Consider the following 14,259-nt stretch of genomic DNA (forward strand, 5'->3'; position numbering starts at 1 on the left):
TAATACAATAAACTACAATTTTAACTTTAATCCTCCCTCATTGAGGAGGGGGAAATAAAGCTTCCCAAAAGGAAGCCTTTTGAAACAAAACTGTTACAAACTCAAAATAGTCACCAAAAATTAAGAACTGGGGAAGATATTTCTGGGACAATGGCTTAACCTTATTTGAACATTTCTACCAATCCAAAAAAGCTGTTTTTTGACCTAAACAGCTACACCCAACTAATTTTTCTCCTGTAATCCTGAGTATGGGAAAAAGGTAGAAACTGGGGTCTGGTCCTTTAAGGTAGATATGGGCTAGCACTGCTCCTTTTTGGTCACCACGTGCTATCAGTTTCATCCTGAGGGATTCCACAAACATCAGCAACCACATTATGGAGATCACTGAACGTGCTAGTAAAGGAAGCGCAATTGTGCCTACAAGGAAAGTGAAGAGGGCTTTATAAAGGTTCCATATGCATATTCAGAAGGACTGAGTCACACAACTGATATAAGCTGAGTCACACAACGTGCAAAAATGAGTTGTGCCTATGCATTATTTGCATAAGTTACAAGAGGCAAAGAAACACAATGGACAAGATGAAAAATCCTTGTGGGTGTGGCTAGCAGACCAGCATCACTGTCCAGCAGTGTAATGTTATAGTTCAGGAGAAGGTGGGAAGTTTGCTCAAAACGAGGCACTGTGAGCAGCATGCTGCTCTTGAGACCTGTGTTATCTGTGCTGTCAGGTCAAGGCTCTTAGGAATCTATACAAGGCAACAGGCCCGTGAACTACAGCAATCAAAGGTGTTTACCATTGACACTTTCAGAAACTTCAAGGAGGCCTGCTCAACAGATTCTCAAAAAGATAAGTTGAATAAGAATTAAACATGTTTTTACAAAGAGCAGAAAAATGTGCTCAATTTTAAAGCTTTGAAGTATTGACTCATACTCCCATTTAGTATTAATATATCTAGGAATAAAAGCTTAAGACTTTCTAAAGAGTAAATGCATTAGAGTACTTATTTGCTAATTAGACCTATGCCAGGTTTTAATTTAGTAAAATCGTGTTTAAACATTTGTTATTTATGGTTTCCTTCTTAATTTCTATACCCTATCTCCATAATGGACAGCAGGTACTAGACAAACAGATTATCTTTAATTTTCCATTTCTCTGTATATTTTCCTTTTAAGTTTTAAATAAAGAAAATAGCCAGGATGTAATAAGGACTTTTAAAAAATTATTATAATGAAGCTTAAAAAACAATAAATGCTTCCTTCTTAGGTAGGACTATATTATGGGTTCTCTCAGATTCAAGAAGGAAGAGGACTGAAATTTCTTCATAAAACTGCTGAGAACAAGATATTTTAAGACTCTTGCAAAACATGAAAAATTTAGCTATGAGACTAGAACCTAAATCTTAACATTATTTATCTGCAGTTGCCAAGAAGAGTATAAAGATTAAAAAATCAAAACAAAACCCAAACTCCTATACTTTAGGCTGAGGTGATTCAAAATCAAAAGCCATTAAAAGTATACATTTTCCTATTGATTTCTATTACAAGGCTAGCTCTCTCTCTGGAGAACTTTTTGTAGAGATAACGTTTAGACAGCCAGGAAGGGAAGCTATTCTAGTTCTTCAACTCTGTCCCAAGTAAGCACCATGACACACGGGTGGAGTGCGTGCTGCTAGTCCTTCCCATCTTCCACAGAAACCAACTGTTTCCCAAGAAACAAAAATTAAAGCTCCACTGGCTCAAATTGTAAAGCAGCCATGTCTTGGCAGTCAGAGGAGTTCCATAAATAAAAACTGCTTCTGCAATTTTTATCAGTAAGCAACACCTAAGAGACAATACAAATGCCCACCCTCCCACACCCCCAAAACGGTTTTTTGCATCAAAAAGACTGATCTTGTAAATGGCATCCTAGCTCTGCAAGTCCATCCTGGTTGCCTTACGTGACACAGGCAATGCACTATGTTGGCTTTCCTTCTGAGCATCCTTTGCCCCTGGTCCTTGATTCATTTAGAGCCAAGACCTCTACTCATCTCCCTCTGTATACTCTTTCCTGGCAATCAATTTTAATATCCCAGCTCAATTACTATCACCTTGGTGATGACTCATACACTTCTCCTGCCCAAACCTGTTGCCTGAGCCTGAGACCCAGCCGTGCCTGGCCAAAAGAATGCACAGGCACCTCAACCCTGTGAAGCCCCTTCCAACTCACATCTTCAGTGTCCCTTATCTCACAAAACACCACCACCATCCATCATGTGCCCAAGATAAAACCAACAAGCACCTGTGCCATTTTCTTCTCTTTCTTACCTTCAAACATCAATATCCTCGTCAACCCCTGAATATTCCATCCCCTAAGTCCTTGCAGAACCTTCCCAGGTCTAAGCTACCAACAAGTCTGGTGTGAACCACTTCAGCAACCAGTTTCACCGGTCTTGGTCCCCTCCAATTGACCCTTGATAGGGCTTTCAAGATGAACTTTCAAAAACACCTAACTCATGATGTCAGTTTCCCTTTAAAATTCACCTGATGGCTTCTTTGGGCCATTAGGATGAAGCCTACATTCCTTGAGGGCATTTAGAAAGCCCTCCAGGATCTGACCCCTTCCTGCTTACAGCTCCAGCCTCAACGCTCTCAACTCCTGCCACAATGACCTCCTTTCAGTTCCAGGAGGCAGAGCTCTCTTTCTCCTGCCTCCAAGCAAGAAAAACAGAAAAAGAGAAAACTGCCTGCCACCACTTTAGCACTTAATCCCTTCTGGCTAAGACCGCCCACTCTGTGCCTCACTGCCCACCTTCCCTCTGGCTAATTCTCCCCTCTCCTTCAGTCTGAACACAACAGGTACTTCCTCAGGGATACCCTTTCTGGCTTCCAAACTAACTTAAAATCCTCCTGCTACATGAACCCACAGCATCCAGAAGGGCCCTAGCAGAATTCAAGCCTGATACACAGTCACACTGAGTTAACATCCATTAAAGGAGTAAAAAGAAACGCAGAGGAAAGACGTCCTAAAATACCAAGTGTGCTGGATCTCGACTCAGCAGGTGGAAAAGCAGCCTCCCCAGGACCTCAGTGATTGTATGCAGAAATCCAGAACACCCACAGGTTCTGAACTCTGCTTTACATGGTCTCCTGGGGGAGGGGCAGCTCTAGCACCATGGCTCTAACATGAGGGACTGAATGAGACAGGACTGAATGAGACAGGATGGGGACTTACTTCAGTAAGCGAATTGCGTGGCTGAAGCCATCACCTTCCATTTGTACTCCTTGATGGGGAATCTCCAGATTGGACAGCTGGTAAGACAAAAGCAGGTAGATAAGACCACCAATTTTACAAAGGAAACTACCTTTTCTAAGTACTAGCGTCTATTTTTGCAGCACCTGTTCTAGGGCTACTCTGTTCCAAAGTTACAATATATTAGGCATGCATACTGTCCTCCATTATCTGATTGCCTGGGTCTTCTATGGCAGGCTATTTACACCCACCTTGTTCCAGAAAGGTTTTAAAGCAACCCTAAGTATCTGACCGAGCCTGCTCTTTAGGCCTCAGAAGGGCAAAGGTTTAAGAAAAATAACTGCCCACCAAATAGGCCATAGGAGTCCAGATTCAAAAGGAAGCCAAGTGTAGGAGGACTCCAAAACACTGTCTCTGTCCCATGCATCAGAGATCTAAATGTTCCTGGTAAGATGAAATTCAGTTATTCACATCTCAGCATAAATTACTTTAAGCAGTAAATGTGCTTGCCTTTTCCTCAATGTGGCTTTTTCACTGAGAGAAGAAAAAGCAGGCTGTTGAAGAGCTTGAGTGGGTTCAACAGAGTACTACTATACAATGTTCTTATGTGGCCCACCTGTGCAACAGGTAGAGGAGCACAGAGGAGGAGGACAGAGAAGACTATGTCTATAGGTTTTAGTCTCTGTGAGCCCTACAAAGACACAAGTTTTTTTGCCATTTCTAGACTGTGGGTAGAGCAGGCAGGGAGAGAGACATCACAGTGCCCTTAATTACCATGTAGCCTCCCTTCCCACCTCAAAGGTAGTAAAAATGAATGCATTCTTGTCATCAATCAACAGGGCACAATAAAAAAAGCCCAAGAAAAAAAAAAAAAGCCCAAGAACACAGTCAAGTAGATAGGAAGCATAGACACTGTCCGTACAGTTTAGGACCTATGGCCAGTACCTGGATAAGAAGACCTTTATCAAGCTCACAGTTTTAGGAGCGAGGACATCAAGGACACAAGTATCTATTTTAGGTGCCTATTTCTGGGCCTCGATTTCTCTGGGCTATTCCTGTTCTTCATAGTTTTATACTTTACTCTCTGCCTTCAGACCCTAAAGCCCTACAAAGCAAGGGTCAGCACACAACAGCTCATGGGCCAAATCCGGCTCACCACCTGTTTTTGTAAATTGTTACTGAAACATAGCCACACTCATCTGTTTAAACATCAACAATGGCTAATTCACATTACAAAAGCAGATGTGTATAGCTATAATAAGAGATCCTATGACCCACAATGCCTGAAATACTATCTGGCCCTTTACGGAAAAAGTGGCAATTCCTGCTCTAAAGCATGAGAGTGTTCAACAAGACTATGGTCATTATTTTCACTAAAATAATTCACTTCCACACTCCCAGAGCTCTTCTTTTTTTTTGTATCTTCGGTTGTTTTAGTCATAAACACTTTTTTTTTTTTTTTACAATTATCTTTTATTTTATTGTGGCAAATGTCTCCACTTCATTCCCAATAATTTACAGAGGGAAGGAGTCTTACAAAAAGTGAAAACTTCAAAATATAGGGAAATAATTATGGTTTTGGTGTATCCCTTCAAAGGGATGCCAATCCTTGGCCAAAGCCCTTTTCAGAAATATAAAAAATGCTCGTTTTGGGGACATCTGGGTGGCTCAGCAGTTGAGCATCTGCCTTTGACTCAGTTCGTGATCTTGGGGTCTGGGGATTGAGTCCCACATCGGGCTCCTGTAGGGAGTCTGTTTCTCCCTCTATGTCTCTGCCTCTCTGTGTTTCTCATGAATAAATAAATAAAATCTTTTTTTTATTTTTTTATTTTATGATAGTCACAGAGAGAGAGAGAGAGAGAGAGAGAGGCAGACAGGCAGAGGGAGAAGCAGGCTCCATGCACCGGGAGCCCGACGTGGGATTCGATCCCGGGTCTCCAGGATCGCGCCCTGGGCCAAAGGCAGGCGCCAAACCGCTGCGCCACCCAGGGATCCCAATAAATAAAATCTTTAAAAAAAAAGTAGGTTCTGTTATTGCCCTTTACTATCATATTTAGAGATCATGCTGGATATCACAACTATGTATTCTTGAAAGACATTAATTCTAAATGTATTCTTTAGTCCATGTGACAAGAGTAAAAATTGGTTTAATATTCTTTCTGACCTGCTTCTCATAAAGGAATGCAGTCTTATTAGTATGTAAGCAATATGTATGGCTTCACCAACTCAGAAATAAGCCACTCCTTTATCAACTAACCACCTCTAAGAGATAACACTGTACTAAGAGGTATGCAAGTAAGATGATAATACTCAAAAAATGTCCCTTTTAAATTGGTTAGACTTTACTTTCCATTTCCATAAAGAGCAGAACGCCCACAATTTGGAATCAGAAAGATGAGATAACATAAGTCCTGTTTTACAGATATACCATGAGATGATATGATTTCAATCCCATCCCTCCCAAAATAAGTAAGATCACAACTATTCTGGTTCTCCTAATGGAATCCATGTATCTTTAGCAAGGCATTTAAAAAATTACTCTTTTATACAGAGTATTCAAAATTGTTTCAAAAAAATTACCTCCAACCGAAGTCCTACAAATGGCATATTTGTATCACACATAGCAACAAAGTGAGCTAGAACTTTATTGAAGGCACACATTTCTCCTGATCGTTTGGTTTTCTTGGGTTCTACTGGACATGGATCATCAGACAACTAGAATTTAAGTAAAGAACACAAGTGGGTAAAGAAGTAGAGGTGATGCAATTAGTTAAGGCAGTTAAACTACTGTAGCTCAAGGTTAACCAAAACAAATGTTATGCATTCAACAAATATTTGCTGAGCAAATATTTCAACCTAAATACTAGAAATTTAGGTAAATATTGTGTATTTAGCAAACTCTCTTGTGGAAACGGTGTATAATTATTAATTAAGAGGCATTTTCAAGAAAATGTAGAAAACTGTCATTTAAACCTTATTGCCCCCTCATCTCCTAAAACCCTACCTAATTCTTTCCCATATTAAAATGTTTAAAGAACCCAGCAGAGTTAATACACACAAATCCTGTACTCACTTCGGTATGTGATCATACCTTGCGCTTGGGACCAGTCCTAGGCTGTTTCCCAGGTTTTGTGCGAAAAACCAATTCTTGGACGTTTTCCTTGAACTGCTGCAGCAGGAGTGCCATAACAGGGGTGTCTTCACGTTCTGCAGCATTCACAGACATGAAGTAGTACTTATATGACAGCTGTGTGGGTTTATTAGGAACCTCCAACATCTCCACAACCTAAGAAGGCCCAAATCAGAAATAAGACTCAGAGAAATAATTAATGAGTGTCAGATATTTTCCACCTTATAGCAAGTAGAGCTCAGAATTGTAAATCTACTGTAGATGGTCTTTCTTCTTTAAATGAGGATAAATCAATCTCATGATTCTAAACGAGAAAAGCATTCTCATTAAATATATATTCTGTTCTCTAAAAAAATAGATCAGACTAACAAAAGCAAAAACCGCTATAAACTATAGCAAATGGGACATTTGAACTATTATAGCATTAAGTGTTCTGGACTTTCATACTTTAGCTTAAAACACTATATGCTTAAGTCCAGCAGGTCTGCTAGATTTTCCAGAATGGTTTCTGCTTTAAATTGCCATTTCCCTTAACCATTAAAATATCCTAGGGGGAGCCCAGCTGGACCAGTTGGTGGAGCAGGCAAGCAACTCTTTATCTCAGGGTTGTGAGTTCAAGCCCCACATTGGGTAGACATTACTCAAAAATAAAATCTTTTTTTTTTCCAAAAATAAAATCTTAAAAAAAAAAAAACCTCCTAAGAATTCCAGTTATAGCAGAGAAAAATGACAACTAACTCTCACAATTGGAAGCATATAAAAATAAACCCTGATAAATGTGGTCACTGTGAGGATAAGGATCTCATGACCAACAATAGTAAACACTAATAGAGAGTACTATGTGCCACGTACTGTCCTAAGTACGTGACACATGTTAACCTCTTCAGTCCTCTTAATGAATCTAGTAAAGAAGGATTACTTTTTCATTTTTCTGATGAAGAAACTGAGGCACAAAATACTTAGGTTACTTGCCCAAAGTCTCAAGAGCTGAGAAGTGATGGACTCATGCTTCAACCCCAGTTTGCCTCCAGAGACCTTGCTCTTAGTCACTACCCATTTGAAACAGCTTACCTTCAGCATCTACCTAAAATTTAAGAAAAGTCCCCTAAATACTCAAGGGGGAGAAATAAATGCCATTGGACCATTATTGCTCTGCCATATGCTTTCCGTCTCTCTTCCTGCCTCCCTTCTCTCCCTCATCCCCCACCTTCCTATGCACTCTCTTCAAGGAATTCTTAGGCTAGCACCTACTATCACAATGATACACCTGAGGAAATGGAAAAATTAAAAGGAAAATGGATGTTTCACCAGAGAAGGTAAAGAGATGACCAAAAAACACATGAAAAGATATTCAATATCATCAGACATTAGAGCAGCATAAAATAAGACTACAATAAAATACCACTATACCCCTATCAGAATGGCTAAAATTTATTTTTTTCAGAGATTTTTAAATTTTTAAGTAATCTCTACGCCCAATGTGGGGTTCAAACTCATCACCCCAAGATCGAGAGTTGCATGCTCCACGAACTCAGCCAGTCAGGTGCCCCCAGAATGGCTAAAATTTAAATATTATAGTACCAAGTGGTGACAAGAATGCAGAGCATCTAGAACTCTTTTATTGCCATCAGAAATGCAAAATGGCCCAGCCACTTTGGAAAACCCTTTGGCAATTTTTTATAAAGCTAAACATACACTGACATTATAATCTAACCCAACAATCCCACTCCTACTTATCTAAAAGAAGTGAAAACCTAAGTTCACACACACACACACACACAAAACGTATACACAAATGCTTACAGCTGCTTTATTCAGAATTGCCCCAAATTGGAAGTAAGCCTGATGTCCTATCACCAGAGACTGGTTAAATAAACTGTGGTACATCCTTACCATGAATACTACTCCAATTAAAGGAATGAATTATAATATACATCACAATGTGGATGAAAATCAAAGGCCTCATGCTTGCTGAGTCAAAGAAACTAGACTGATGGGCAATCTGATATAATCAGAAACAGGTAGTCAGGGGTCATCAGCTGAGGGGGGGGGGAGCATCAGATTATAAAGCAGCAGTATGAGGGCATTTTGGAGGTGACATCTGTTCTGTGTTCTGCTGAGAGGGGAATTACAATAGTGTAAGCATTTATTACAACTCAGATATAAAAAGTCTAAATTTTTCCCGCATAAATTATATCTTAATAAAGCTGACAGAAGTGTAACAGCAGACCAAGCCTTTCCACAGTAGTTTCTCCCACTTCTATGAATGTATCATCCCTAAGTGAGAAGTAAGAAGGATGAAGAGAAACATACATTCAGTTTTGATGTAAGCCATGTGAAACAAATTATTGCTTTACAATAAATCATTAATCACTGAAACTAACACCTGGTTTCTGATGATATTAAGTAAGGTCAGAAATAATAAAACCATTTACTCTGTGGCTAAGTATAAGGATCTTTGTGTGTTCAAAGGTTTGGTTATTATGTGTGTATTCTGAATATCATTTTATATGTACACCAGGCAGCTCACCAAGAACGGAAACAACAATCCTTTATCATGTATCAAATTTAGTTCCACAGCTGAGGTCTTAAAATTCAGGAAAAAAGTGAAATTCACATCAGTGACAAACTATTGCTCTACATAAATAATGCTAATTTAAGATACATCAGGTTATGCAGGGTACCTTTTTAAAAGATGGTATCTTTTAAAAATACAGCTCAAAACCTTAAAAAACTTCACCTCCATTACCTTCAACCAACAATCTTAAGTTTTTCAAACATCTTAGATTCTTAGCCAAAAATATCTACTTGGTATATGTAGAAAATTCCTACAAGCAGGGAAATATATTTAGGGTGAGTTCATATTTCAAATTCTTGCGACTTTTAACCATTTAAAGATCTCAAAGAAACAAACTAGAAACCACCTAGAAAGAGTGAAAATAGAAGAAAGGATCTTACTGTGCCCTGAAAGGTATATGCAATCAAAATATCTATATATATGTGTGTGTGTCTGTGCCTTTAATCAATTAAGGAGAATATAAAGCTACTTCAGTTACTCATATTTAAAAGGATATATTATGCAAGTTAACATTAAATTAAAATCAAGACAGTTTATCTGACACCAAAACATCTCCACACCATCTACAGTAGTGCTTTCAAAGTTTTTCCTCCTATATAGAGGAGATGCTTCATCGCCAAGCAGAAACTAGGTCTCGCTACAGGAAAGATCTGAGGGTGAGGGATTAAGATATACCCTATATTCCCCAACCCTGCCTGATCACTGTATCATTTCTTAAACACATGATTTTCTTCTCTCCCTCATCCCTACCTCCTAGGTTAAGAATCACTAAAGTATCCAATAAAATATATTTGCAAATTTAATTAATCAATAAATCACGTGAAATAGTAATAGGATCACTGAGCTTGATCACCCAAATCCCCCCCTCTGCATACTTACAATGTAGTACTGTGGAAGACGGGTAAGTTTAATGAACAGCTTATTCTTAGAAAGATTTCCAATAGGATGGGTTGAGTAATTGGACAGCTGCAATGTTTCACTGCTTATTGTAGGCAGATGTTTTATAGATTGTTTGCAACGCTGCTGTCCAAGCCAAAACCTTAATTGAAAGGAGACAATTCACATCACAAAATCAGATTCTTCTGATTAACTGTGTGCAACTGATCTGTAAATCCATTACTGAAGACCACTAAAAGGTTACAATTAATCTGAAACTTAACAGTAAAAAGACAACCATAATGATGAATCATTTCTCAAGTTTTGCATTGGTCAGTTAGTTGTAGTTTAAGGAGCTGAAACTGCTATGTGAATGATTCTGTTCAGTCATAATGTAGAATTAACTAATATTAAGGCTGGGACACTGTAGCAGTGTATTACAGAAGATGACAGATTTCCTATGGTTTATTAAGACAGCAGTAACTAATCTCAACATCTTTTATTTTTTTTTCTCAACATCTTTTAAAAAATATCTGAAGTGTTTATAAAACAAAATAGAATAAATAGGTATAAAGCTACCTAATTTTTCCAGTATCACTGGAGATATAGTTCCAGTTCTTATACTGTGTATGTTTAAAGTGATAGTTCTATCTAGCAGGTGCCAGTAACTATTAATTATCGTCTTTCCCTCCTTTCAGTTAAGCCAACAGATTTCAGTTTGATGCTTTTTATAGTACTCCTCTCACTTCTTTTATTTGATTAGCTATCCTTGAGTCTAGACACTGTGTGTGTGTGTGTGTGTGTGTGTAAAGTATGGAAAAAATACTGTATTAGTCCAGTGCAGTAAAATCATGTCATAAAATGACTGGTTTACAAACTCTCACTGATTCACAATGAAATAACTACAGAAAATAAGAATACAAATTTATAAACTTTCCATAGCAATGTAACAATTATCACAACATCCAAGCTCATAATCAGTAGGCTGGCCCTGCTAAACAGAGTATGACTAGTTTGGGTGCTGTTGCTTTTGTGTAGCGAACTGCGTGTGGTACAAACTTTGTACTAATCATGTGCAGTAAAACCATGTCATAACATACGATGTTTTAAGGGAAGTTTGTCACAACTATTATCCAAAAATGGATAAAGTCTAGAAAGCACTTTTTTTCCCCAGTGAAAAACAACTTAAATTTAGCTGCAACTTCACAGGATCAATTGCTAGAACTGGCTATAAATGAAGAAATGAAGACAAATTTTGAAAATACGGTACTTCCTTCGTTTTAGATAAAAGCTAAAAATGACTATTCTGAACTTGCTAAAACTGCTTTCAAATCTCTACTTCCAGTCCAATCAACATGTGAGACTTTGTGAGACTGATAACTCTATTAAGTATGCTTTTAAAAGAAAAACAGAAAAAGTTAACATATACATTGTCTCCTGTAATTAGCATCATCATTCCAATCTAGATTAAGTTACAATGAGCAAGAAACTCATTTGTCATGTTAAAAATTCTAAATACAAGACAACATTAATACAATATAAATTCTAAATATATACAAATGTATTTAGATAAATTATAAATACAAGATACTCTTTTCAAAGCACATACAGCATTACCATTTTACTCTTGACTTTTTGTTTTGATTTCATGGAACAAAAAAATCTATGCATTAAGAGTAATTTTCTGTATTAACTGCCCATGTACAGTTCCAATAAAAAACGTGGAGATTTTTTAGTTTTATACGGTTTGTTCTGATTATGTTTACTGAGATATAATTTTTTCTGTTGGTTCTTACAATTTAAAAAAATGGGACTTATATGTTACACATGGTTTTTCATTTTTTGTAGAATGTTTTCATTGCACGTTTTAAGAAAAGTAATCACATGAATACTCATCATCAGTCATTAGAAAAATATAAATGAAAACAACAGTGTGATACCTCGTTATACTCACTAGGATGGCTATAGTCAAAAACCATAAATGTTGGCAAGGACTCATGGAAATGGAAATCCTCAAATACTGCTGAGATGTGATTTTAAAATGGCACAGCTACTCTGGAAACTGGTTTGGCAGTTTCTTCAAAAAGTTAAACATAAATTTACTGTGTAACTCAGCAATTCCACTCCTAGTGGAATGAAAATTTAAGTCCACACATAGACTCACACATGAATATCAAGCAGCATTATTCAAAATAGCTGAAAAGTGAAACAACCCAGAGGTGCCTGGGTGGCTCAGTCAGTTAAGCGGTCAACTCTTGATTTTGGCTCAGGTCATGATCTCAGGCTGAGTCAGTCTCCTGCTCAGCGGGGAATACCTAAAGATTCTCTCTCCCCTTCTGCCCCTCCCCCTGCTTATGTGCGTGCTCTATCTAATAAATCTTAAAAAAAAAAAAAAAAAAAGGTGAAACAAGCCAAGTGTCTAACAATTTATGAATGGATAAGCAAAATGTGGTATATAGCCATATAATGGAGTATTATTCAGCCATAAAGAAATTAAGCATTGATACCTGGTACAACACCAGGATGAACCTCAAAACATGGTTAAGTGAAAGAAGCTGGTCACAACAAACCACATGTCTTGATTCCATTTATATGAAATGCCCAGAAAAAAAGATCTTAAAAGAAAGTAGATTCATAATTGCCTGGGGCTGAGGCTGAGAATGGGGTTAACTGTAAATGAACACCTTTTTGAAGTGATGAAAATGTTCCAAATACCTGAAAACTGGATTGTGGTTATGGCTGCAAAACTCAGTAAATTTACAAGTCATTGAATCATACACTTAAAATGGGTAATTTTATGGCACAGAAATTATACTTCAATAAAATTATTTCAAAAACATTAATGTCCCATGAAAGATTAGGAATAAACTGGTCGTCCACCAAAGATCATCTGAGAAGCACTACTGTAAGTGATAACGAACAGATCTTTTTTAGAAATTATGTGTTTAAGTACAGAGACATATTTGATAAGTTTAAGGCTTTGGAGACTTAGCCTTCTGGTTTTAGATTATATTTCTGCTAGCTGGACTGCCAGATATCCTCAAATTATGCAAGATGTGAGTTACTAAGCATTTAAGTATTTAAACCTTATTTGTTTAGCCAAATACACAAAAAAATGCTAAATCGCTAAAAATTCTGGAATGTATTACCCAGAATGATTATCATTTTTTAGAATTTTATTTATTTATTCATGAGAGAGAGAGAGAGGCAGAGACACAGGCAGAGAGAGAAGCAGGTTCCATGCAGGGAGCCCAATATGGGACTCACGTGGGACTCGATTCCAAGACCCCAGGGATCACGCCCTGGGCAGAAGGAAGATGCTCAACCACTGAGCCACCCAGGCGTCCCTGATTATCATTTTTCATATACAGTTAAACTAAGCAGCGGTTCAAAAGGAGGCTCACAAAACATTATCTATCTACTGGCATTAAAAATCATGTCCTGTTAGTGAAAACATTACTTGATTATACTGAATTCTTCAAATATTTACACAACTCAAACTGGCAAAAGGAGAAGGGATAGGGTAGATCACAAAATCAACAGATCTCTGTGAACAGTCTAACCCTCCCAGTTCTCTATTTGCCAGTTTGGGTTTTGATCTCTGAAATTTATTTTTATCCCTTGGAATTTTGTTTTATTAATTTTAAAAGAGACTTTGTTAGAGTTGCCATAATGGTACCTCTGTGTACCATGATAGTAATGAAACCTCACAGAATTATCTCTAGCTCCGTTTTCAATGTTCTTTAGTTTAACAGTATGAAGCATTCAAAAGATTCTGAGATGGTATTGAATGACAGCATTAGAGAAGCAGAAATAACTATTTTGGAAGTGTCAGCTGGTAGATTCATACCATGGAGATTATCATGGGTAAGAACAAGTAAGACTCTATCGCAGAGAATATCAGATTCAATAAAATTCATTGTTTGAGTGATTTGTACAGTGCTTTTATAGCAGGAAATATGGCAAGGAATGAAGAGTGGAGTGTCATGCCCTTCATACCTATATTTGCTCTAGAGGGGAACTGGATACAAAACACTGCCACCTTGGCCCTATTCCAAAAGAATTTTGATTCCAAATACCAGAAGGTGCTCAAGTTTCATGTCATAAACATTAAGGACAGTGACTGACCAAGAGTAATGATAGAGAAGAAAATATATCATGTCAAAATAACATTCCATTTTTAGTCTTGAGCTAAATAAATAAGCTTACTTCAGTTGTTGAATCCAAGGAATAATTCGTTTCATATCATCATTCACAGACTTCTCCATGTCATCCAGCGTGGCCTGGTCTATAGAATATAGCACTTCATTAATTCGTTGCTTACACGAGGCACAAAATAGGTAGGCCAAAACTTAAATGAGAATTATTGTTTTATGCAGAAAGTAGTGTCATTTTTAAGTCAGAGAAAACCTCAATTAAATGTATCACTAGGCAGAAATCAACCTA

At 37.6% G+C, this 14,259-nt stretch overlaps 1 protein-coding gene across 2 annotated transcripts in view; it reads right to left on the reverse strand.

Annotated features, from left to right (window-relative positions):
- The window catches only part of MED14 (mediator complex subunit 14), a 65,112-nt gene that overhangs the window by 25,345 nt on the left and 25,508 nt on the right, over nucleotides 1–14,259 (reverse strand). For both annotated transcript variants that reach the window (XM_041740842.1, XM_041740841.1), the window contains exons 12-16: nucleotides 14,023–14,101; nucleotides 9,817–9,976; nucleotides 6,321–6,515; nucleotides 5,810–5,944; nucleotides 3,212–3,288 (exon numbers count right to left, since the gene is read on the reverse strand). In XM_041740842.1, the coding sequence (XP_041596776.1) occupies nucleotides 3,212–3,288; nucleotides 5,810–5,944; nucleotides 6,321–6,515; nucleotides 9,817–9,976; nucleotides 14,023–14,101 (646 nt within the window). The remainder of the gene's footprint in view (nucleotides 1–3,211; nucleotides 3,289–5,809; nucleotides 5,945–6,320; nucleotides 6,516–9,816; nucleotides 9,977–14,022; nucleotides 14,102–14,259) is intronic.

The sequence above is a fragment of the Vulpes lagopus genome, chromosome X (genome assembly GCF_018345385.1).
Source record: "Vulpes lagopus strain Blue_001 chromosome X, ASM1834538v1, whole genome shotgun sequence".
NCBI classification, from domain to species: Eukaryota; Metazoa; Chordata; class Mammalia; order Carnivora; family Canidae; genus Vulpes; species Vulpes lagopus.